The 23,874-nt window shown below is 46.8% G+C and overlaps 1 protein-coding gene across 1 annotated transcript; it reads right to left on the bottom strand.

Annotated features, from left to right (window-relative positions):
- Nucleotides 1-11,903: 11,903 nt before the first annotated feature.
- Nucleotides 11,904-22,837, bottom strand: MTNR1B (melatonin receptor 1B; the record flags this gene model as incomplete). Its single annotated transcript, XM_079789521.1, has 2 exons — nt 11,904-12,775; nt 22,612-22,837. 2 exons carry the CDS (start codon nt 22,835-22,837, stop codon nt 11,904-11,906), a joined length of 1,098 nt encoding a protein of 365 aa, XP_079645647.1.
- Nucleotides 22,838-23,874: the final 1,037 nt, after the last annotated feature.

Raw genomic sequence — 23,874 nt, 5'->3', positions numbered from 1 at the left:
CCCTGAATGGCACCAACACCTGCCTGTTTCCCCTCCTTACAGCCTCCTTATCCAGAGCTCAGAACACCTGGCCTTCCAATGTCATCTCGGCCTTGCCCCATACACTAGTCAGTGGTCATGTTATAAGTGAATGAATATCTTACCACCGTTTCAAGCGCAATTTATCAAACACGCTGTTCTTTCTTCACTGATTTGTAATAATAGTTTTTGTATATAAAATTATACACACACACACACACACACACACGCCTTTGGACTTGTTTCCGTTCCACTGATCTGCTTGTATATTACTGCAGTGTGCTTCAGGTAAGCCCAGGATTAAATGGTCCATGTTATATTAAGAGAATGGTTGGCCTTAATTTATATTTGTATCATACCAGTGAATACAACTTTAGTGTTCTGTGAAAAAAATTTAAAGAGGATTTGAAATGACTTTCCTTGACACTGGTCCGTTGGGATCTCCACTAGCTTCAGTAGAGCAGAAGAAAGATTGTGTGAATCTGATAACTTGAGGACATTTAAAAGCTTTATTCTTTATCCATTCCATATAGCCTATCAAAAGATTCTCTGGAGTTGTCTGTTTATTCACTCATTCAGTTTAGATTTATTACGCACTTGCTATATATTATATATACTATATTAAACACAGAAAGAACAAAATTAGCTAAGAAACAGACCTTGCTCCCAAACAATTTATAGCCTCTTTAGGGAACACACAAATGTAAACATGTTTTGTTTATAAAAGTTATGATAAAGGTAAGTACAAGGCACAGCAGTGGCCCAAAGTGGGAATACACCAGCCCAGGGAAGAGCAGAAACATATCTGAGTACTACAGGTTAAATATGAGCTCACAAGGTGGAAGAAGGCCTGCCAGGCCATCCAACAGAGCCAGCACAGACAGAGGCACAGGCCACAGCTGGCCTGGAGCCCTGAGGTAACAATGGTGAGGGCTTCCAGGAGCTGGAAGACAGAGAAGATGCTGTTGATGAAGTAGGAGAGACAAGCAAGGAAAAAAATCATAAAGGGCTTTTGAACTTCATAAATGTAAAGAAATGCAAGAGTGATTTTCATAGGGAGATGAAATGATCATTTTCACATTTTGGAAAAATAACTTTGGTTGGAGTATGGAAACTAGATCAGAGGAAAGTGACATTAGGGCCACAGAGACACATGGGATTGTAAGAACCAGGCTATTATGATTTTATCTATATAGAGAGATGATAAGAGACCCTGTGATAGGTTAAGGAGCCATATTGTTTTTCTCTTCTTCAAGCTACATTAATACTGATTCATCATTTAAAGAGAAAAAATAAGAGATTTTTATTGGCAATTGGGTAAACTTGACAACAGAGTATGTACATAAACAGAAAACTGGGCAATAAAAGTTAGCTACAAATAAACTCTTGGGAAGATTTTTCTAAGTCTTATTAAAATTAGAGAGACTTCAAAGTCACTAACCATCCGAGAGATGCAAATCAAAGCGACAATGAGGTACCATCTCACACCTGTCAGAATGGCTATCATCAACAAATCAACAAACGACAAGTGCTGGCGAGGATGCGGAGAAAAAGTAACCCTCCTGCACTGCTGGTGGGAATGCAGACTGGTGCAGCCACTGTGGAGAATAGTATGGAGTTTCCTCAAAAAACTAAAAATGGGACTCCCATTTGACCCAGTGATCCCACTTTTAGGAATATATCCCAAGAAACTAGAAACACCAATTAGAAAGGGTATATGCACCCCTATGTTCATAGCAGCACAATTTACAATAGCTAAGATTTGGAAACAGCCTAAGTGCCCATCAGCAGATGAGTGGATTAAAAAACTGTGGTACATCTACACAATGGAATACTACACTGTGGTAAAAAAGGAGTTCTTACCACTTGCAGCAGCATGGATGGAACTGGAGAGCATTATGCTAAATTAAATAAGCCAGTCAGAGAAAGATAAATATCATATGATCTCACTCACTTATGGAATATAATGAACAACATAAACTGATGAACAAAAATAGATCCAGAGACAGAGAAACATCGATCAGACCATTAAACCTCAGAGGGAAGGTAGGGGAGGGGGGTGGGGGTAAGGGGGAGAAATCAACCAAAGGACTTCTATGATGCATATAAGCCTAACCAATGGACACAGACAACAGGGGATGAGGGCATGAGTGGGGGGGATAGGGGAGTAATGGGGGAATAAGGACACATATGTAACACCTTAATCAATAAAGAAATTTTAAAAAAAATAAGAGAGACTTAATCCTAGGCTACATTATAAATTATATCCAACCTAATTTCCCTGAGTGAAATTTTGAGAAGGGGACATCATCATTTTGAGGTCTAAACCGTGACTTTAGTTCAAAACAATGACTCTGGCCTGGCTGGTGTGGCTCAGTGGTTGAACATCAACCTATGAACCAGGAGGCTCGATCCCCAGTGTGGGGTGTGCAGAAGGCAGTCGATCAATGATTGTCTCTCATCATTGATGTTTCTGTCTCTCTCTCCCTCTCCTTTCCTCTCTGAAATCAATAAAAAATATATATTAAAAAATGACTTTGACTTTGGTATAGTATAGGTTTGGTTTGGTATCACAATAACTAATGAGGCAAGCAATTCTCTTTAAGTATTCTTAAAAGAGGCTCCCAGCGGATGGGGAGGAGTGTTCCCCACTTGAGCAGCAGAGGTCTGGAAGCTAATATGTTTGGAAAACAGCTCTTCCCCATGGTTCCCCCAGGGTATAACCCACTGCATTTCCTTATGAACTGAAAACGAACATGTGCACTTCCTTTCGTCTTAGAAATTTGAACCTTTATCTTTATCCGAATTTATATTTTATATTCATTTAATATCAAGTTGGTCAGTTAATATTTGGGGAGGGTCAAGAGCCACTCCTGATCTGGTCCTAACATGTGGAGTGAAGTTTCCAGAGATTCACGGCAGGTGTCATCCATCTCAAGATACTGAAAGCTCATGGGAAGAGAATTAGACAGGAAATCGGAGGCTACCTCAAATAAGAGAGTCACTGGGCAGGTTCGCTTCTATCTTTCCTGATAAAGGCTCTGCCACTTGTCATAGGATATAGTTGTTGTGGTGACAGCATAGAGCAGGATGGGATGGAGGGTGAGTAGGGAGGGTAAACTGTGGCAATAAAGTAAAACATGACAAGGTAAAGAGCTTGGGCATGCTTGTTTGGACTGGGGTAACCTTGTGCAAGCCTTAAGACCTCCATAGCCTGCTGCCATGATGAGGCCAAGACCTAGGATTGGTTCCTGTCCTCCCTGTCACGGGCTGGGACTGTCCCACTGTGCCTGGCTCATTTTACTCATATTTGATTATTTTTTTCTTGAGGTTACTGTCATCTCCCAACGCTATCCTGCTTCCTTCACCACCGCTCCGGCAATCCATCAATCTTTGTCTGCTTATGCCTAAGCTTTCATTAGAAGCCGGGTGCCTGTGCAAATAAGGACTGTGGTGTGCCGTCACGTGTTTTTCCTCAGCAGCACACCCAAACCTGAGCTCCAACCACACGGGAGCCCCATGACATGCATAAAACACCCAGCACAGTGCCAGGGGCATGATTCTAGTAGGATTACATAAGAGAAAGAAGTAGATAAATATCTCAAAATACCAAACCAAGTGTACAAAACACAAGAGAAAGGAGAGCTGCAACAACAGGAAAGGGTAATCCCAGGATACCTAGGCTGATGTGCTTTGATGTGTGGATTGCCTGTGGGTGTAAGAGAACGAAAGAGACTTGGAATCACCAAGCACTTTCAAAAGAACTGGAAGAAGCCTATTTTTGTAACGCCAAACACAATTCTAAATTATAACAGAGACCTTCCTTTTAGGATTTTGCCTTAGGAGTGGGGGAAACAAGGATTTTACATTCCCTTTGACTTGTGCTCCTTAAATGCTTTGGGAATCTTTAAAATCACTTTTAGAATAAGCTTGTTTTGCCCTGGTCATGCGCATGGCTCCATGTTGGCATCGTCACATTAAATATAGGTGCCAGTGCAAAGAGCAATAAAACAAATACACGCACAGTTGTAATATGAGGCAAAGGGAAGTAAGTAGCACCAAGAGTGTGTGAGTCTGTGTAGGACATCATGCAAGGACATCATGCATGACCATCACACTGGTCTCTGAGAGGAATGGTGTGTAGTTGTGGACCTTGAGTTGTCAGGTCTGAGTACATGCTTCTGCAGAGATCCTCAGAAAGCCTCTTGGCCAAGCCAAGCGAAGTTCATTGGGCAGAGTGGGTGAGGGAGGACACCACATTAAGAGTCTTCGTAGTATCTCCGAAGAGGCAAGTCAGGGAGGGTATTTGTAAGGTTTGGGGGGGGGGGGGGACTAGGTTTAGTGGTTTCAGGTGAATTCCAGTGGGTAACTAGCTGGGATTGGGCAAGTTTTGTGACAGGGTAGTTTACGATTAGCCAATCCTGAGAAGTAAGTTGTTGTCTACTGAGAAGCCATTTGCCCAGATGGATACAATCTATTGTCCTTATAGCAGAGCCGTTTGCCGAGATAAACAAACTCTGCCTGAAGCTATCGGTTTATGAGGATTTCCTGGAACACACCGTGAAATTAGATATGAGTATAAAACCTTATCTTCCTGGGCAAAATTTTTCATGAAACAAATGGTGAGGTTTTGTGGACACAGATGGTCTCCAGTCTCTGTTTCATAGTTAAGGTCTGAGGTTGCAGGTAGTCTCAATTTCCAGGTCAGTGCTTAGGATGAGTTAGAAGATAACAGGAGATGAAGCTGGAAGGGTGGGTTGTGCTAAGCCACGGTGACTTAACTGCCAGGTAGCAGAATAAATAAATAAGCTGGAATAACCTACTTGAAATCTGTACACTTTATCACTGCAGTGTTGCTAGCTTTGGTCATCTGCTTTCTCTTCACATTACTACTACCCCCAGGTAAAGTTTCCTCTGTATTTTTCCTAGAATTAGTGTCTTCTAAATGGTCCCCCACCCTCTGATCTCTCTCCTTTCCATCCATTCGACCTCCTGCTCTCAGAGTATTCTTGCCAACATGACTTGGGCCCTGCCATCCTCCCACTCCCACCCCCACCCCCAACCCCATCATTGAGCTCTTAAACTCTAATGAGTAAGCCTTCTGCTAGGTCCTGACCCTTTCCACTCATTTCCAACCCCTGCAATATCCTGTGTTCATGAACACCTGCCATGCCTTCATACCTCACCCTGATGTCTGAAGAGCTGGGAGGACACTGTAGATGAGGTGGGATTAAGAGGGGAAGGGTGTGGTTTACAAAGACACACTCTACCAAAGTCTGTGATAAAGACTCAAATAGAAATCAATGCATAGTGCTTGAGTTTTAGTGGACTTTAGATTTTATTTTCTTTAAAAGTGGCTTTCTAAGCTGTGTGCTCAGTGTACTAAAAACAAACAAACAAAAGCCTGGTTTTAAGAGTGTAGCCCTGGCTGGTGTGTTTCACTGGTTAGAGCATTGGCCTGCACACTGAAGGGTTGTGGGTTCAATTCCCAATCAAGGGTGTGCACCTAGGTTACAGGTTCGATCCCCATTCTGTTCTGGGCGCATGGGGGAGGCAGCCAATTGATGGGTCTCTCTCCCATCAATATTTCTCGCTCTCTCTCTCCCCCTCCCTTCCTCCCTCCTCCCTGAGTCCCTTCCACTCTCTCTCTCTCTCTAAAAAAAAAAAGAAAAAAGAAAAAAGAAAAGAAAAAGAAAGTGTAAATAAAGCGCTTCCCCTCAATCTTGCCTACCAGTTTCTCCCTCATTATATACGAAGTTCTAGGGATGGGACAACTACTTTGTGCCAGGCCCAGTGTCAGGAACTTGACTACACAGTCATTCAACCCATTCCATGACCAGAAGAGCTGGCTATTATTCTCCACATTTCACAGAAAAGGAACCTGGGTATTGAGAATTCACACAAGCAAGCTAGGTTCTCATTGCTAGAACGTGACAGGTATTTCATTTCAGATCTTTTTTGCCCCCAGATCATGCTATCTTGGAGGCTGAATTTGCAAACCCAAATTTCAAAGGGACCCACGGCAATTCCATCCATCTCCATTCCATCTCAGCCTGCCTCATTCTCGTACACCTGCTCCTTCTTCCAGTGACCCGGTTGCTCATGTTGATCAGCCATAGCCCACAGAGAGGCCTTCCACTCACACCTCTTCTCTGCCAGCACAATGCTGCTACTACCAACCCTACTACGGATACTGTTCTTCCCTCTGCTGCCCGCCCCCCCTCCTCCCCCCTCAAACTCTGCTAACACTATGAGCACTTTCTCTGGGTCATCTGAGCATTCTGCAGACATTATTACATTGCCTTCTGGGAAGTGGGGCAGGGGAGGGGGTTTTGAGGCATTTACAAAAGTATTTTAGTTTAAACCATTAATAGGTTGAATTCTTCCATTATTTTCCTCATGAGCATTTGACTTCACATAGACAGAAACTAACATAACTGTTTCTGATTCTGACAGATCTGTCATCTCAGAAGTTCTCCTGCAGCTTTCCCTTGTATCAGGAATGTTTTCCCTGAACCTCGGGCAACCACAGGTCCCACCGTACCCGGGATGGTCGATTTGCACCTGTTGTCATTACATACTCATTAACAGTTCCTTCTTTCATTTCCAAAGTATTTGATTATCCTACTTAAACCTGCTACTGCAGCTAAGGAGAAACAGTAAACATTTTGCAAGGCTGTAGGGCTCATTACAGCTGTCACTACACTCCTCTCAGAAAGCCTTTCCCAGTGGGCATCTTGGCTGACATCATGTACCTATCACCTGCTTGCTTCCCCTGGCCCAGGTCGGGGGGCTCTGTTCATGTGAGTGATGCTGGGTGTGTATGCACAGTGACTATCTGCCTTCTTACCTAGTGTTTGTGCCATTCCAAGAATGGACTTCATCCTTCTCTTCGCAGAATGAAGAAAATAATGTGATTTGTAATCTGTACTAAGGAAAACAAACAGTCAAGAGAAACCTGAGGGCAGAGAATTCTCATGCCCCACAGGATGAATTTCCCTGCTAAGTCAAGTCTTCCTTAGAATGCATCCGTCACCCACAATGGTGTGCAGGCCTTGTCTGCGGGGTGGTGTTGGTACAGAACCTGATTTGAAAACTGCAACTTGATCAAAGATCAATAAGCTTCTATTTCTTGACTTCTTATGTGCAATTAGAAAAATGTAGAGCTACTTGGCCATTCAAGAACAAGTACTCCTGATTAGGGATTTCCTGAAAAGAAAACACCCCCTCAGAGATAGTCGAATTGAAGGAGGAAGCCAAGTTGAGAATATTTTGAAGGAAAAACTGCTTGCTGGGAGGCAATCTAAATTGATACCAGTGTCGGTGTGCCTGTCAAATGAATAGGTACGTTATGAAACATTTACACAATGGGGCCATGATTCAGACCTTAACTCAGCAGTCACACGCTACCTCATAATGGATGCATGTCTAACGAGTCTTGTCTCAGACCAGCTCCCACAGTGGTGGGCAGATGTGATTGTTCTGCTTTATAGATGAGGCTTGGAGAGAGGCCCATACTCCCCCATATGAACTCAGTTAGGTGGATTCGTGTATACATTTAGGCAAGTTACTTAACTTGAGCTTCCCTTATTCCTTCATAAAATGGCAATAACAACACCTAACCCGTGGAAATGATGCGTAGAAAGCGCCACGGCAGACACTCAGTCAGTGGTAAATGGCCTTGTAACTATAGCTGTGATCCTTCTCCTCCTCCTTCACATCACTGCCCCTCTCTCCCACAGTCAGGGTTCTAGCAGGAAAGCCTAGAAAAGGGTTTTCTCCTTGCATTAGAAGCCCCTCCCTCTCATGGGACTGTGAACTGCTCAGACGGCAGAAACCACGTGTGACTCATCTGAAGTCCCCGTCCTGCCAAACCCCGTGCACAGTGCTGACACAGGTGAGGCAGGCAGTCCGTGAAAGAGTCCAAGCGTGGCAGCCGCCTTAGCACGTGACAAATCAGCGCCACCATCCGCCTCTCATCCCTGGCCTGTCATGTGGCTGTGCACACTGGCTACCTGACGCAGGTCGGTGGCAGACCGCTTCATTTCACCAGGCCTTCTGTTGGCCTAGCTTCAGGGTGGGGTCACCTACTGTGCACATTTTGACCTGGTGGCTTGCTGATCTCCAAGCCTCTACCTGATTATTATAAAAAAAAAAAAACCCGCACCAATGCTCTATGAGTGCACTCAGATCTGATTATAATTTGTCGGCTTGAGATTTTTCAAAAAGAGGAAACAGAACTCTATTACTATAGTCTTTCCCACTGCCCCCCTGAAAAACATTTCATTCCGCTGTGATTATTTTTTCTTTGACCACGGTTATTTAGATGTGCTTAATTTGCAATACGGAAAGGTGCAGGGAAGAGTTAACACAGCAGGTCTGCGACTGGCATCCTTAGAAAGGCCTGCTGGTGAGGTTGGCTTTGGTGGCATCTGGGAACTGGATTTCAAGAGGGTTTCCACCATTCTGCACCTGATAAGAGCGGCTCATTGAACATAAACTATTTATGCAAATATTGCGGTTTATGATGAACACCAACTTTCTCTGGGGAGTCTGCCAGGCAGAGGGTGCCTGTGTGACTAACCTCCAGATAAAAATCCTGGACATCTAGGCTCAGGCCAGGTTCTCTGGCAGATAACGCTTCATGCTTGTTGCCAGAATAACTGTTCCCCGTGTGACTCCATCAGGAGCGGTCTCTTGGAAATTGGTACCTGTTTTCAGCCAGATTTTCCCCATGTCGTTACTAATTTTGCTTTAATTTTCTCTGCTCTGTCCAGTTTTCTGTTAAGCCCTTCAAATAAACTTTACATGTCTGATATTATATTTTTCATTTCAACAACCCCCTTTTAAATAAATTGTCTTTATTTAAGTCACTGCATCTCTACACTAAAATTCGCCATCACATGTGTTGTCCACCTTTCCAATCCAGCTTTTAACATATCTGTCAAAGTTATCTTAAAGTCCTTGTCTTCTGATTCCAACCTTTGCACCATCTCTGGATCTTCTTCTATTGATGAGTCTTCTCTTGTTCCTGGACCACATTGCCTTTCTCTTTGCATGTCTCATAATGTGAAAAGAACAGTCAAAACCGAAGTAGAATACATTAATCCCCAGGAAAGGACACGCCCATTCTCCTGTCAGGCTTCTAGTGGGGTAGGGGGTCGGCCTCAGTCTAATTTGTAGTGACCTGGGACTAGCCATTGTTGCAACTTTAGTCAGATTCTGTTCAATACTAGCTGCAAACGTTCTGAAGGTAGAACTACAGGATTTTCTCTTGATTAAGCCACCCACTCAGTGGTACTTTTTATGGCAGCCCCAGCAAACTGATACAGATGGAGAGGAAGGTTGCAAGGCGGTACCTTCAAACAAACTGTCCAGAGTCAAGAAATCAGAGGATGGATAGAGTTCCCACACGATTATAGCAAAATTGTCTTTATTTAAGTCACAGCCATTCCATGTGAATATGTACATGGCCCAACGTCCCAGGTTTTCCCCGTGCCCCTTCCTTCTCTCAGCTCCTGGACCATCATCCAAAACCTGTGGAAACATAAAAGGTCCCAGTGAGTGGATTGTCAGTGCTGGGATCTGGCAAACCAGGAAACCGAAGAGAGCTTTTGTTCCTCCAATCTGTTATTTATTGAGCCGCTCAGCTCAAAGCTAAGGATAAGGGGAGCACGAGGGGACACCTCGTTACCTCCACAACAGGAGTGAAGGGCAAATCCATGCCTTTGGCAGAGCCAATATATGCCTTCCCTGGTCAGCTCATGCTCTGCCCAGAGCCAGGAAAAGTGGTCGTAGCTCAAGGAAAAGCCTTAGGCCTCATGAGTCTCTCACATTGAGGTCTGAACTGGGAGGCCTCCTTGGGCAGGACTCTCCACACCCAGCAACTGGATCCCAAGTGCCAGCAACCAGAGCTGGAACACCTACACTTCTAACAGTTTGGTCCTGACCTCCGGGGGCTGAATCAGATTCCTAGGGCCTTCCCCAGATTTCCACGCTGGAAACCTTGTTTGTGGAGCCCAGAGCATTTGCTAATGTTTAACAAGCTCCCAGGCAACAAGGTGACTAAGCACAGCACCGGGCCTGATTCCTCCCATTACGTGGGAAGGAGAGCATCCATTCTAGTGCCGATAGATCAGCATCTGGGCTCTTCCTCCGGGAAGCAGCAGCTGGCTGAGGGAGCTTCTCTCTCTCTTTGGAGCCCCTAGGCATTTTATATACTTGGGGTACGTTCTCCACTCCTCTTTGTTGATGGCCACACATTCTAAGGTGTATGTATAGGGGGAAGGGAACCAAAGTGGGTGCTGCCATCAGACAGACTTGGGCTCCACACTTACCTTCAAATTCAACAGCTCTGTGAACTCAGGAAATCATCTCACTTCCTTGAGTTTCAGTTTCTTACCAAAAATATGGATAATAATATCCTCTCAAAGAGTGTGATAAGGATTAAGTGCAATAATACATACCGTGCATGTACCACAATGCCTGATACAAAGCTAACACCCAATAAATGTCAGCTGGTATTTTTTGTTAACATACTATGGCTTCTCAGAGGGCAGACAACATGCCCTTTGTTGCTTCTGCTGGGCTGGTACTCTGTTAATATTTGTGGATTTGCAGAAGGCAGATAAGTGTGTTGGTGCTAAAGGAAGACCTGATGTCTACAAATAGCAAGTCCATAAACACACCAGCCGTCAGAAATTCGGATGGGGCTGCCCTTCTCCCACTTCCACACACACCTTCCCTTTCTCTTTCCTCCTGTTCCTTTGTGTGTGTGACTGCTGCTCTCCTTCAAGGCTGTCTTTCATTTTGTATAGTCAGAATCAGAGTAAAAACCAGTGATTACTCGGTGCTAGCCGTGTGTCAGGCATTGTCCTCCGCAGTTCATCACAACTACCCTACGAGGAACTGGATGATCCCATTTTAAGGCGAGGAACTGAGAAATACTGAGGTTAGGGAACTTGTCGCAAGTCCCTCAACTGAACTTGGTGAAATCAGGCAAGGAAACCAGGCAGACTTTGTGTTTCAAGCGCATGAAGAATGATGTGCAGCTCATCTGTGGTATGTGTCCATGTATAGTGTGATGTGAACATATATACATATCACATATACTAGGTGTACCAACTAATAATGCGGATTTTTTTTCAACAGGTGGAGTTACACATATGTTGATATATATGCAATTTGATATGTATGCTATTTTGTTGTATTGACAGCAAGCTTCAAAACATCATATGTCAAATTTTCTGAAGGTGTTAACATCATAGATATTTTTACGCTTACTATAGTATGATGTGGTGGCATGTACAATGTATATATGATGGTGTGTGTACAGGTGCATGCATGCATGTGTAGGGAAGGTCAGGGAGGGAGAATGTAGACCGCTTGCCCTCTGCACTCACCCCAGCCCCCTGAGGTCCCTACACAGCTACTCACCTTTCAGTTCTGCAGAGCCTGCTCTTTCATTCTTGCTGACTGGAAGATCTCCATTCCTGCCACCCCTCAGAGGGGAAAAGAGAAAGCAGCAAGGAGACTAAGGGATTGAGAGCACCCGATGGGAAAGAATTGGCTTCTTCTGCCCCAGGCCTTTCTTATTCTGTCTCTTCTTTAGACCTTGTAGACGTCAAGCCTTGAATGCACCACTGAGTGTCTGCCAGGTCCAGGCCTATGCTCAGTGGGACATGGCCCCCAGTACCTGTAGTTGTCCGTTGACCAGCTTGAACCAAGGGTGGTAACAGGCTTCTGTCCACAGGATGAAGTTCCACAAGTCATGTGCTGTCATGCTAACAGGACAGCACAGCAGAGTGTCTGATCTCACCCTTTGGGGCAGATTCACTCCTACCAGTGCTGAGTTTGCCGCCCAGCCAGTGTGTCTCAGATCCAGGCTAGAGAGCGTCTGCCTGGACGGGGTGCTGGGCATTAACAACAGGTAGATCCTGGCCCTGTTGCCCCTCAGTGTGGCTGCCCCTGGAAGTGTCCTGAAAGCAGAACCACGGGTTCCAGAGGACCGAGACAATCTTCTTGTACTCCCTTCGGAAGTTCTGGTTCAGGAGCCCATAGATGATGGCATTGAGGCAGCTGTTGAAGTAAGCCAGGAAGTAGCTCGTGACAAAGAGCCCTTCCGGCACCCGAGGAGCCATTTCTTCCGGGCTGACAGCCACAGCAAGGCCGATGCAGTTCAGCGGGGCCCAGCAGATGGCGAAGATGACAAACACCACGAACATGGTGAGAAAGCTCCGGATGTCACTGGGCCGCAGGCGCAGCCTCCTCTCGGACTTGGCCTTCCTGCGGGCCTGGAGCACCAGCAGCCAGATGCGCAGGTAACAGAAGGACACGACAGCCATGGGGAGGAGGAAGTGGATGGCCACCACCGCCACGGTGTACTGGGTACTGGTCGTCTGGATAAAGGTGCAGGAGTAGATGCGTGGGTCATACTCCAGGGACCCCACGAAAAAGTTGGGCACCAAGGCCACCACGGTGAGGAGCCAGACGAGGCAGATGTAGAGCGGGGTGTGCCAGTGCCGGTAGATCCGGGTGTAGGCCACGCTGTGGCAGATGTAGCAGTAGCGGTTGATGGCAATGGCAGTAATGTTGAAGACGGAGCAGATGACGCTCAGGCCCATCACAAAGGCACTGGCCTTGCAGTGCGCCTCCCCCAGGGCCCAGCCGTCATGGAAGATGGCCATGAGGATGAGTGGGTAGGGGTACAAGGCCACCACCAGGTCAGCCAACGCCAGACTCACCAAGAACAAATTACCTGGAACGGGAAACAGGAAGTAGGAGTCAGGAGGAGACCTCGCGATTTCTATTCTGTAGAATGTTCTATTCTTTGTTCAGTTACTCCATAGTAGCTAACTGGGTTACTGTTAGTATTGGGAGTGGAAACTACGTGGCTTTAAGGGACACGGAGTTCTGGGTTCCAACTGCACCCCTGTTCACTAACTGTGTGGCTGAAGCAGTTGCTCAGACTCTCTGAGACTTATTTTTCTCATTTGTAAACTGGGGATACTGATGCTACTTTATACTGTAGCTGTGAGAATTAAATAATGATTCATCATGCTTGGGAGCACAGCGGGTGCTCACGAATGGTAACTGGTTTCATGACAGGCACAGATGCTCCGTGGTTTTGATCCATTTAACTCCGGCAAGGATTCTGGGGAGAAGAATCTGAGAATCAGGAGTATGGACTTGCCATCCCTCCCCTCTTCCTGCCCATCTCCCACATATCTCTCTAACAGTTTCCTTCTGCATCCTCTCCCCACTTGTTAGCAGGCACTTTCCAAGAGTTTTTAATTCATTTTTCTAAATGTGAATTGCATTTTGCAGGTGGCAGGGAAGAAAGGTTTTGAGAACGGGAACGATGAGTTCTGGTGTTCCCCTGTCTGCCTTATCTGGGGCCTAAATGAAGCCATGTTGCCATGCTGCAGACACCTGGCTTGGTGGCTCAGAGTCCAGTTCCATGGAGGGGAGGGGCTGTGGATGCTCCCCGTCTCACAGCATCCACGGGCCTCCCAGCTGTGCCTGCACATTCCCTCGCTTCCTGAACTGCCTCCCGCCTCTGAATAGAACATTCTCCAGCATCACCAAGCTCAGCCATCTAGGGAGAGCCTCGGTAAACCTCAACAACCATCGATCAGTATGTTGTAGGCATGTTCTGGGCCAGCATCCCAGGGAGGAGACAGGACTTAATCCAAAAGAACACAGTCTCTGTTTCCAAACAAACACTGACTCATGAATGAAGCACCGAAAACCTGACTGTTTGGACAACATAAAGTTTCTAATGCCGTTTGTTTTATGCACCAAGTGTCGTCTTCTCTGAGCCCCTACTGTGAGCTCAAAAGACACTCTCCCACCAGCAGAGGCCCTCGGGGACACACTGGGTGCTGGACACAGTGTTTCAAATCCTCTGCCCTCTTGCCACATGGTGAAGAGTGGCTGACCACAGAGGGCAGGAGGAATGCATTCGCAGGGGGGACTCTCCAACGTGGCAAGGACACTGATGCCCCATTGCCACCGTGCATCTGCTCTGCGCTCCAGAGGCCGATGTGACCAGCCCAGGGACCCAAGGGTCAGGCAGATGGGAAGAGTCCAAAAAGCACAGTGATCAGAGAGGCCGGGCTGTGGTCTGGCTTCAAAAGGATTCAGATAAAGGGAGCCTCAGAGCTACCCAGCTGGGGGTTCCTCTGAGTCAGACCTTTAGGTGAGGTGGACTCCAACTTGCAGTTAAGAACCTACAAGGTTCTTCAGCCCTCCCCTGTCCCAACACACATTCTCGCCCCATCTCAACAAAGTTTCCATGGGACATGCTCCATGTGCCCGTGGCAACCTAGAAGACCTACAGGCAGCCTTCCTGAAGGGCCTATTTTGGCCTCAGAGGTTTGGGGTCAACCCCACTCAGAACCAACAGAAAAGAAATCTGTTAGCTCCCTGGGAGTTCTCAGGACCCGCTACTCCTAAGTCCAGATAACTAGGTTAGGGCTTGAGGGAGACAGGATGTAGAGGAGAGAAAGAGATCATCTAGACCAGTGGTCGGCAAACTCATTAGTCAACAGAGCCAAATATCAACAGTACAACGCTTGAAATTTCTTTTGAGAGCCAAATTTTTTAAACTTAAACTATATAGGTAGGTACATTGTTATTAACTTAATTAGGGTACTCCTAAGCTCGCCTTTGCTAAAAACTCAAGGGGCCCAAGAGCCGCATGTGGCTAGCGAGCCGCAGTTTGCCGACCACTGATCTAGACAACTGGAGAGTTTGTGAGGTAGTGAGTGTCCCTGTCTCTTGAGACGTTCACATAGAGGTTGATGGTAAAGGAGACTCTGGCCTCAGATTGACCTGCAGGATTCCGCCCAAGCTACTATTTTAGGAAATCTATTTACGCAACGGGATCAAGCCCGTCGTGTTCTTTCTGGTTGATTCTGCAAAGCAAGCGATGCACATCTGAGGGTTTTCCTGGGGTGTGGAGGGGTCTCCTGCTTCTCCATTTAATTCCCGGCCTTGTTGGCTGTCTCCACTGGTAAGCTCTGTCTCTGACTCCCCTACTCAGACCTCATTTGGTCCCAAAAGATTGGGGGGATTTCCCTTCTCACAGTTCTTGCTTTCAGCTGAATTTTAAATGTCCCTGTGACATTTGGAGTTGGCGCTGGGAGTTGGAGTGACTTGGGATAATCTCAGTTCGGCCACTTTGCGCCCACGTGAACTTGGGAGAGTTAATGAACGTCTTTCTCTGTGATGATTCCTTCATCGGTTCCCTCCTTGCCTTTGGAAGGCCTCCTTCCTCCTCCTCATGCACATGCCACACGGCTGTTTTGATGAGGAAAACCGCTTCTTTCCAGCACAGGAATATTGGTCTCTGCCAGGCCTGCTAAGCAGCAAACAAGCTTTTGGTACTTGCCAGTACCTGGAGAGAAAGTCAACAGCTGCTGGGAGCCGGTGCAAGCCCGTCCAGCTGTTTCCCCAGGAAAGTGAGTCAAGCTCTGCCATGTTAATGTGGCTCATCCCCTCGTAATGCCCCAAAGGCTGGCAAACAGCTGGTAAATAGTGGGGAGAACACATCCAACTCCACGTGGAAAGTGATTCAATTACTCTCCCCTATTACTCCGGCTGTTCTTAAAAGGCTGAAATCAACGAGTTCATGCTGTACAGTTATCTGCCCAGATGTCATACTGTCTTCTGGCTTTCTTGACATCATTCTAAGTCAGGCGAATAAAATTCTGGTTTTGTCTCCCATCTGTAAGAAGTCAGGTCCTATCTGGATGACAGTCAAGGAAAGACCCGGTTCTCTATCCATTTCTTCCCCAGACAGGTGAGGAATCAACCAGGATGCACACAGCCCTGGTCAGCACCCCGTGCACAGGCTTCTGATGAATATTTATGTCACAAGTCCCGGTGCGGCTTATTTCCATTTTCCTCCATCAGGCAGGGCGTATTAGCAAACACAGACAACAGGGTTCTGTTTACTAATATGTAATTCCCTTCCACATTCACACACAAAGCACAACCCTTCACATATCAACCATCACGATTACCGATTCCCTCTCCTGTCCCCTCCTCTCTCCTTCTTTCTGGGAAACCTATTTCTTGTTGAGGACCTGGTAAACTGGGAAAGAGCCAGTGAGTGTTGAGCTACCTAGTTTCCATCAGATAGGAGAAGCCTGGAAGACAAAGCTACCTCTAAGCCCTTACCTCTCATCCTCGTGCCCACCCTGCATGCCCGGGAGAAGAGTTTGTTGGATTTAAATTGTCACTTGTCACTGTGTAGAAATACACAGTCATTGAGTAATTTACTCAATAAATATTGCTGAGTATCTGCTAGGTACTGGCTCTGCCTATGCCAGGGCTCAGGGAAACGTGGTGAGCAAGATAGGCACACTCCCTCCCTTTACAAAGCTCAGGGTCTCAGAGAGGAGGTACTTAAATAAAAACAAGATGCAGTGAGGATTATGATAAGGAAGTCAACAGATGGTCTATTATTTCTAACACGATTAAACTTCCGGTGCCTTGAGGTCTTTTCTATCTCCCACCCATTCAAATATGTAATACAGTTACAGTATTGAGTACCTACCGTGCTTGGGTAGGCACAGTGATGAATGAAAGACACGGCCCCTACCGCTGAGAAGCCAACTGTGCTGTTGAGGGAGCAGACACAGAAACAGTGGCCCTTCAGTGTGGTGAGAGCTGGGAGGAAGGCCAGAAGGAGATGGTGGGAAAAGTGGGGAATAAATAAGCTGGCGTGGGACTGGGGGTAGTGTCGGGGGATGGAGCTACTTATGCAGGGTAATTTAAGAAGCTGGACAAAACCACCAAGACCCTGCAGCAGCTGCCTTCATCCCACAAATAGGACCCCTCAAATAGGATCTTGTATGGGAAAGGGCATAAGAAATGAAAGTGAGATCATCTTTATTACTTTCTAAGGATAGGCAAGTGAAATCATTGTGAACAGATCATTTATCAAAAAGTTGATTTTCTTACAAATACTAAAACAATGTCTTTTATGTTAATGTAAGCTGTTAATTCGATTCCCAAGTTATTTGAGGGCAGGAATTATTTTCCTAAAAAATCACATTATTTATGAAAATCCTAGAGCATGTGGATGGGTCATAAGGGCTGAACTGAAATCTAACTTCACTTTAATTAATGAAGGAAAGGATGGCAAAGCAAGCTAATAGTGTAAATAAAAATATGATAGGGGATATTTTAACTCCTTAAAATAAGAAAATATGTTTAAGAGCTTAAGCATTCATTAAAAAAAAAAAAAGTAACTTTATTACAAAACATTCTGCCAGAATCATCAAAAGAGATCACTTGGAGACTCTTAAGAGTAGCATTTTATTACCTTAATTATATGTCATAACAAAACAATTGGTAAAGCATCTTAAAGTTCCTGATGTGTATTTATATAAATAGACTCACATTTCTCAACAGAGTCCCTTAATGTTCAGAGGGTGATTTCCATTTTCTAGATCAAAAATCCAACACATGAATTATGTGAATTGCCTATAGCCACACAGAGAAAAAGTGCGAAGAAGAAGAAGAAGAAGAAGAAGAAGAAGAAGAAGAAGAAGAAGAAGAGGAGGAGGAGGAGGAGGAGGAGGAGGAGGAGGAGGAGGAGGAGGAGAAACCAACAAAAAGAAATGTCAAGTGGATTAAGGGCAATGGTGTTGTTTCCTGGTCATCTCCAAAAGTGAGGAAGAAGAGAAAAATTCCCATTTAGCTTGGCAGTTAGGAGACCAACAGTGATATCAGCAGGGGCAAATTCTGTTGCATGTTGGAGAATAAACTTTTGTGCTGTAGGTTCCACCTTCAAGGGAAGGAGAGTAGAGTGGACTTAGAAAGATATGGCCTTCGATGGGGGATTGTGCAGGGTTGTTTTTTTCGTTCTTTTCCTCTCCCTCGTTCTTTCAAATGAGATTTGTATATGACACATAATAAGTACATAGTAATATCAGCTATTATTTAGGATTGGTGTCTTTCTATTATGATTAGTTGCATAGGAAGAACAAGACAGAGGTTCAAAGTGTTGGAGTAGGATGCAGAGTGCTGGACTAGGTAGGATGCCTGTGAGATAAGCTGTGAGAAGGCGGTGGTGAGGAGGGGGATAAAGAAGGTAAGAGGTGCCTATAAGATCCTTAAGAACTGAGAATTTGGAATTTACTTCCCAGCTCCCTAACTTCTACTCTTTCAGCAATAAATATGTAGAATGGTGAGACGTAAGAACAACATCAGTATCTTCTCAGTTTTGCAGTGTATCATGCTAATACAGAATCCAACTTTCTGGGGTGGGGGAAAAGGCAGTCAAACCTGAAAGTCTTCATATCCCTGGGCTATGGAGAGCTACACTGTAAGAATTAAAGAAGATTATGAGCTTTCATGATTATTTGGCTAAAGATGTAATTATGGGATTAAAAATGTGTTCATTTTTGCTCGGGAAGAGATAATAAGGTCCTGTATTCAGAAATGAATTGTGAGGTTGGAGAGCTCAGGCAACCTCAGGGAGGGACTCCACGTTAGCCAAGTTGGGTCTTCCTCTGATAACAAGCACTCCAAACCCGACAAACTCAGCAGTCCAAAGACACCTGTCACCTAGAGGCATCTCCATGGGAGGTCAGCAGTAGGACAGAGCCCCACGATGAAGGAGGCTCTCCTTACCCTGTAACGCCTGGAGGGCAAGGACTCTGGGTCAATTCAACAGTTCCTCCACACCTCTCAAGAGCCTTTGTCCAGGGCCAGCCTATTGATTTGCTTACTAGAGGCCTGGTGCATGACATTCGTGCACTCTGGTGGGGGGCGGGGGCCTCAGCCCGGCCTGTGCCCTCTCACAGTCTGGGAGTCATCGGGGGATGTCCACCTGATGGCTTAGGCCCGCTCCCGCCTAAGCCGGCAGGCAGACATCCTTAGCCCTGCTGTGGAGGCAGGAGAGGCTCCTGCCACCGCCAGTGCTCTCGCCAGCCATGAGCCCGGCTTCTGGCTGAACATCGTCCCCCTCCTGTGGGAGCGCACTGACCACCAGGGGGAAGCTCCTGCTTTGAGCGTCTGTCCCCTGGTGGTCAGTGCTTAGCATAGCGACCGGTCTTTCGGTTGTTGGGTCGCTTAGGCTTTTATATATATAGATGTCTGCTGAGAAGGGAAGGAAGGTAGAAGGAGACATAAAAATGAAGGAGAGTTTCTTTATCTTTTAAACACTGGAGACCCCTGTATGTGTGTGTATGTGTTGGCTAAAGGGAAAGAGGCAGACATTAAAAACACAGAAAAGAGAGAAGGACTTTGATGGAGGAAGGTTCCAGAACAGCATGGGAAGGAAGAGATAGTAAAAATCCAGGGACTGACATTGGGGAGGTCTAGTCTGGGGTAAGAGTAGCAGTGCCAGGTACAAGGAAAGTCCTCAGCTGCTGTCAGGAGCGCCCCAAGTGGGACAGGTACCCAGGAAGCACACCCTGAGAAGGATGAGATGCCAACCCTGTGCCAAGTGTGCTGTGCGAGGCTCTGAGAAGACAGCAGAGTGAGTATATGCCTGGCCTGACCTTCTAAGTACAGTCAGTTCTCTGCATCTGTCTCCCCCCTCCCCACCCCCCCACTCCCCATCCCTCCTATCTGCCTTTCTCTAGTTCCACCTCTGAAAAAGTCAACCCAACGCCTGCAGCAATAGAAGCGGCAGACAGGGCAGTCCTGAAAAAAAAAAAAAGAAGAGGACAATGATGCTGACCACTTACCCTGCCATCAGGAACAGCCCTGTTAAGAATGACAGGGGTCTGCCCCACAGAGAAACTGGGTTTGTAATAGTCAGGTAAAGGATACTGATGTCTGCTATGAAAGATGCTATGGCCTTAATATGAACTGTGTGCCTTGGTTATCGGAAATACGTGTTCTCATTGTCATGCCTATCTTCTTAACACCAAGAATTAAGGAACCAGACTTAATTACAGAAAGGTCTGAGATAGGTGTTTCTTAAAGGAAACCCAAACTCTTTAGTAAGAGAAGACCTGATTAATAGTGGAATGAATGGTGCTAACTATTCAAAATTCAGTTTTGTTTTGTTTTTTGGTTTTTTTAAATATATTTTATTGATTTTTTACAGAGAGGAAGGGAGAGGGATAGAGAGTTAGAAACATCAATGAGAGAGAAACATCGATTCAGCTGCCTCCTGCACACCCCCAACTGGGGATGTGCCCATAACCAAGGTACATGCCCTTGACCAGAATCGAACCTGGGACCCTTCAGTTAGCAGGCCAATGCTCTATCCACTGAGCCAAACAGGTTTGGGCCAAAATTCAGTTTTTAAACTATATAAATATTTTAAGAGGAAGGGAGAGGAAGAGAGAGGTAGAAACATCAATAAGAGAGAATGGTTGATTGCCTCCTGCACCCGCCCCCCCCCCCCCCCCCCCCCCGACTGGATGGGGAATCAAGCCTGCAACTCAGGCATGTGCCCTGAGTGGGAATCAAACCATGACCTTCTGGTTCATGGGTTGACACTCAACCACTGAGCCACACCTGCCGGGCTCAAAGTTAAGTTTTTTTTGTTTTTGTTTTTTAAATATATTTTATTGACTTTTTACAAAGAGGAAGGGAGAGGGATAGAGAGCTAGAAACATCGATGAGAGAGAAACATAGACCAGCCGCCTCCTGCACACCCCCCCACCGGGGCTGTGCCCGCAACCCATGTACATGCCCTTGACCGGAATCGAACATGGGACCCTTCAGTCCGAAGACCGACGCTCTATCCACTGAGCCAAACCGGTTTCGGCTCAAAGTTAAGTTTTTAAGCACCTTCTGAAATCTCACTCTGCCAACATTATTTTAAGTCAATACTATGATTTTTCATTACTATCATTAATAAAGCCAGTGGTAAAATAAGAACTGGTTAAATTGCATGCCTAGAGCAGTCCCCAGTGCGTGAGGAATCAATGTCCTGTAGATATAGTGTTAAATTTTTATTTTCTGGTGCTGAGCTGTACAGACTCAACAGGAGGCAGGAAGGATGGAATAGAGGACGTGCCAGGAATGTAACACACGCATGACCTGCTCCGACCATGCTCTCAAATCACGAAGGTTTCTGTGAGCCCTGCTAGGAGGGCAGAAAAGGCCAGCAGGACAGAAGAGCGGAAGCGGCACACTCCGCCCTCAGCCACCACCTCTCTCATGGCAGGCGGCCCCCAGTACTGAGCAGGGCCACAGCCCCACCAGGCCTGCTCTCAACACCCCATCCGTCAGGGAGAGAGGTGGCCAGTGTCAGAACCTGGAGGGCACGGCCCTGCTTGCCCCTGTCCCTCTGTGAAGGAAATGAATGTTTGTGGCTGCTGCAAATAGACGATGTGATGGACAGTATTAAATACAGCTTTCGAATCATAATCTTTCCTAATATACAGGCTTTTCCTCAAAGGATACAATAATATCTTGAAAATATTCCAAATAATACTAGCCACCGCTACTGAAAGGGCTGAGTTAGAAAGCTTACTTCTTAAGATATTGTTTTCCATAGTAGGGACAGAAGCTCACTTTTGTTGTTTGTTTGTTCTTTAGATAAAAATCCTAGAGTCACAGGGCCACCCGAAATGTAAACATAGAACCATTGACTAAAAATGGCCATTCTGAACAGTCTAGCTCCTTAGGAACGCATGTTAAGCTATATGGTTGGCTTTCTGCTGTTATCTTTTCATTTTAACTCACGCCAGTGTATGAGTAGCCTCTAAGGCCCAAACTGGGAAATTACAAATTGACACACAGGTCATTGAGCTTCTTCCCAAGCAGAAATGGTCAGCACACTCCCAGGACCCTCCAGGGCCAGAGTTCACTACTCCCTCCCTCTCTCTGGTTGTGTCCCCTTGCAGACCTGAGAATGGGGAAACAGAAACGAGAGTGGGCTGGAAGGGGGGAAATATTTTCAAGGCTGGCAGCACTATTTGGCCAAATCATTGTTTTAATCCTCCTTCAATCTCACGAATGCCCTGTCCTCAGGACAAAAGCAAACCAACAAATAAACAACCAAAACACACCATCTCAAAGCAACCCAGCTGGGTCCAGGCAGAGCCTGCAGATTTCTGCATTTGCGCTCTCTGGGTTGGAACTGGATCTTCAAATGGCCTGGAGATTAAGTTCCTGACACAAAACCACCGGAATGCTTCCATTAATTCACTCATTGTCTTAGCAAATATTTTCTAAGCACCTATTGCTTAAAGCCGCAGCGCTGGAGGGGAGAGTGAGAAGTATTCAAGATCCTGAGATCTCTGTGGCCAGAGGGGGGCCCAATCTGGACCGGCACAAGCTGCAGCTCCAGGGAGGGCGAGGCTGTCCAGCCGCGTGGGTACCCACAGATCCTGCGCCCCGCCACCAAGGGCGCAAGAAAAACTTCCCCCAAGTCATGCCAGCACTGGTGCGCCAAGTGCGCCCTCAGCAACTCCAGGAGGCGAGCGTCAGAGCCGCACGTCGGAGGGGAAGGCAGCAACTCATACTAACTTTTGAGTTCATGACCAAACTTGGGGACTAGATTAGAGAGAAACGAACGGGGGACCCTGGCACCGAGGAGGGACTGGGCGGCGGATTGCGAGGTCAAGGGCCAGGGGACCGCCTGAGCCCAGAAGCGGGCGTGGCGCTCACCTGCGTAGTTCCGGAGCTTGCGGTTCCTGAGCACCGAGAGGATGACCAGCAGGTTGCCCAGGACGTCCACCACGGTGGTGAAGACGAGCACCGAGAACAGAGCGGGCGCCACCCAGGGAGGCCGAGGGTACCCGGACGGCTGCCCGCCGCCCTCTCCGGGCCAGCCCGGGCGCAAGGCCCGCCCGCCCGCCTCGCAGCAGTTGCGGAAGGATCCATTCTCGGGCATCTTGGACCCCCGTGCGCCGCGCTCCCGCCGCCGCGCCGCCCCCTCCGGCCGCCGCCAGCGGTGCCGTGCGCAGCGGAGCGCTCCGCGCGGCCCGGCAGGATGCCAGTGGGGAGGGAGCTGAAGGAGATAATTAAGCCCCGGCAGGGGGCGGAGAACAATGTGGGAACAGGAGGAGGACTTGGGGTGCAGGCTTTGCCAAAAGGAGTGGGTCCCTTGGTAGTTTGCTCTGGAGCAGCTGCGAGGGAGCTGCTTGCTCTGCCACCCAGAGACCAGCACGTGTTTCGTCCGGCTCAGACTTCCGTTTCTGAGCGCAAGGATCCCCCTTCTCCCCCTCCCGGCGCCCCCCAGAAGCTGTGCTTAGAGGGGGGACACCCAGGTGTGCAGACTGGATAAGGTGCTGGTGGTCCAGACCTGCTGTTGTCAGAAGGGCAAAGCCTAGCTCTAAAGAGAATGCAATCCCCAGGCTGTGGGAACACAGCCCAGAGTTTGTAGGGTGGAAAGTTACATTCTCGGCAGCTGCAGGAGAAAGGTGAAGCTGTGCTGTTCATTGAGCACTTGCTGTTTATCGTGGGAGCCATTGGTGATGTCTCTGCGCTGTCCTCTTTATAAAGGCAAGACGGTACTTGGGTAGATGTGGGCATCTCTTTAAACATAATATGTAAACAGATTCATGGTCAACACTGGAGGTTATTGTAATGTGGGCTTTGGAGGGCTTACAACAAAAACAAGGGTAAAATGGCTATAAGAGAGAAGAAACTTAGATGCCCTTTATTTAGAATGTTCGAGCATTTACCCTGATAATAATAGCTAACCTCTTTGGAGGGCGAACTTTATGCCAGGCACTGTGCTGAGCACTTCTTGCATCACTGGAATCACGAAGATAAAAAAGGCTGATGATCCTAAATCTGGCGGGGCGGTGAAGCACCTGGGACTCTCATACACCGCTTTCCTGAGAATGCAAAGTGGTGCAGCCACTTTTAAAGAGCTGTTTGGCAGTTTTTTATGGAGTTAAGCATAAGCCATTTTATGATCAAAAA

The sequence above is a fragment of the Cnephaeus nilssonii genome, assembly GCF_951640355.1.
Source record: "Cnephaeus nilssonii genome assembly, chromosome: 13".
Classification (NCBI taxonomy): Eukaryota; Metazoa; Chordata; class Mammalia; order Chiroptera; family Vespertilionidae; genus Cnephaeus; species Cnephaeus nilssonii.
The sequence above is the reverse complement of the archived record's forward strand: the minus strand, read 5'-3'. Positions and strand labels throughout refer to the sequence as shown.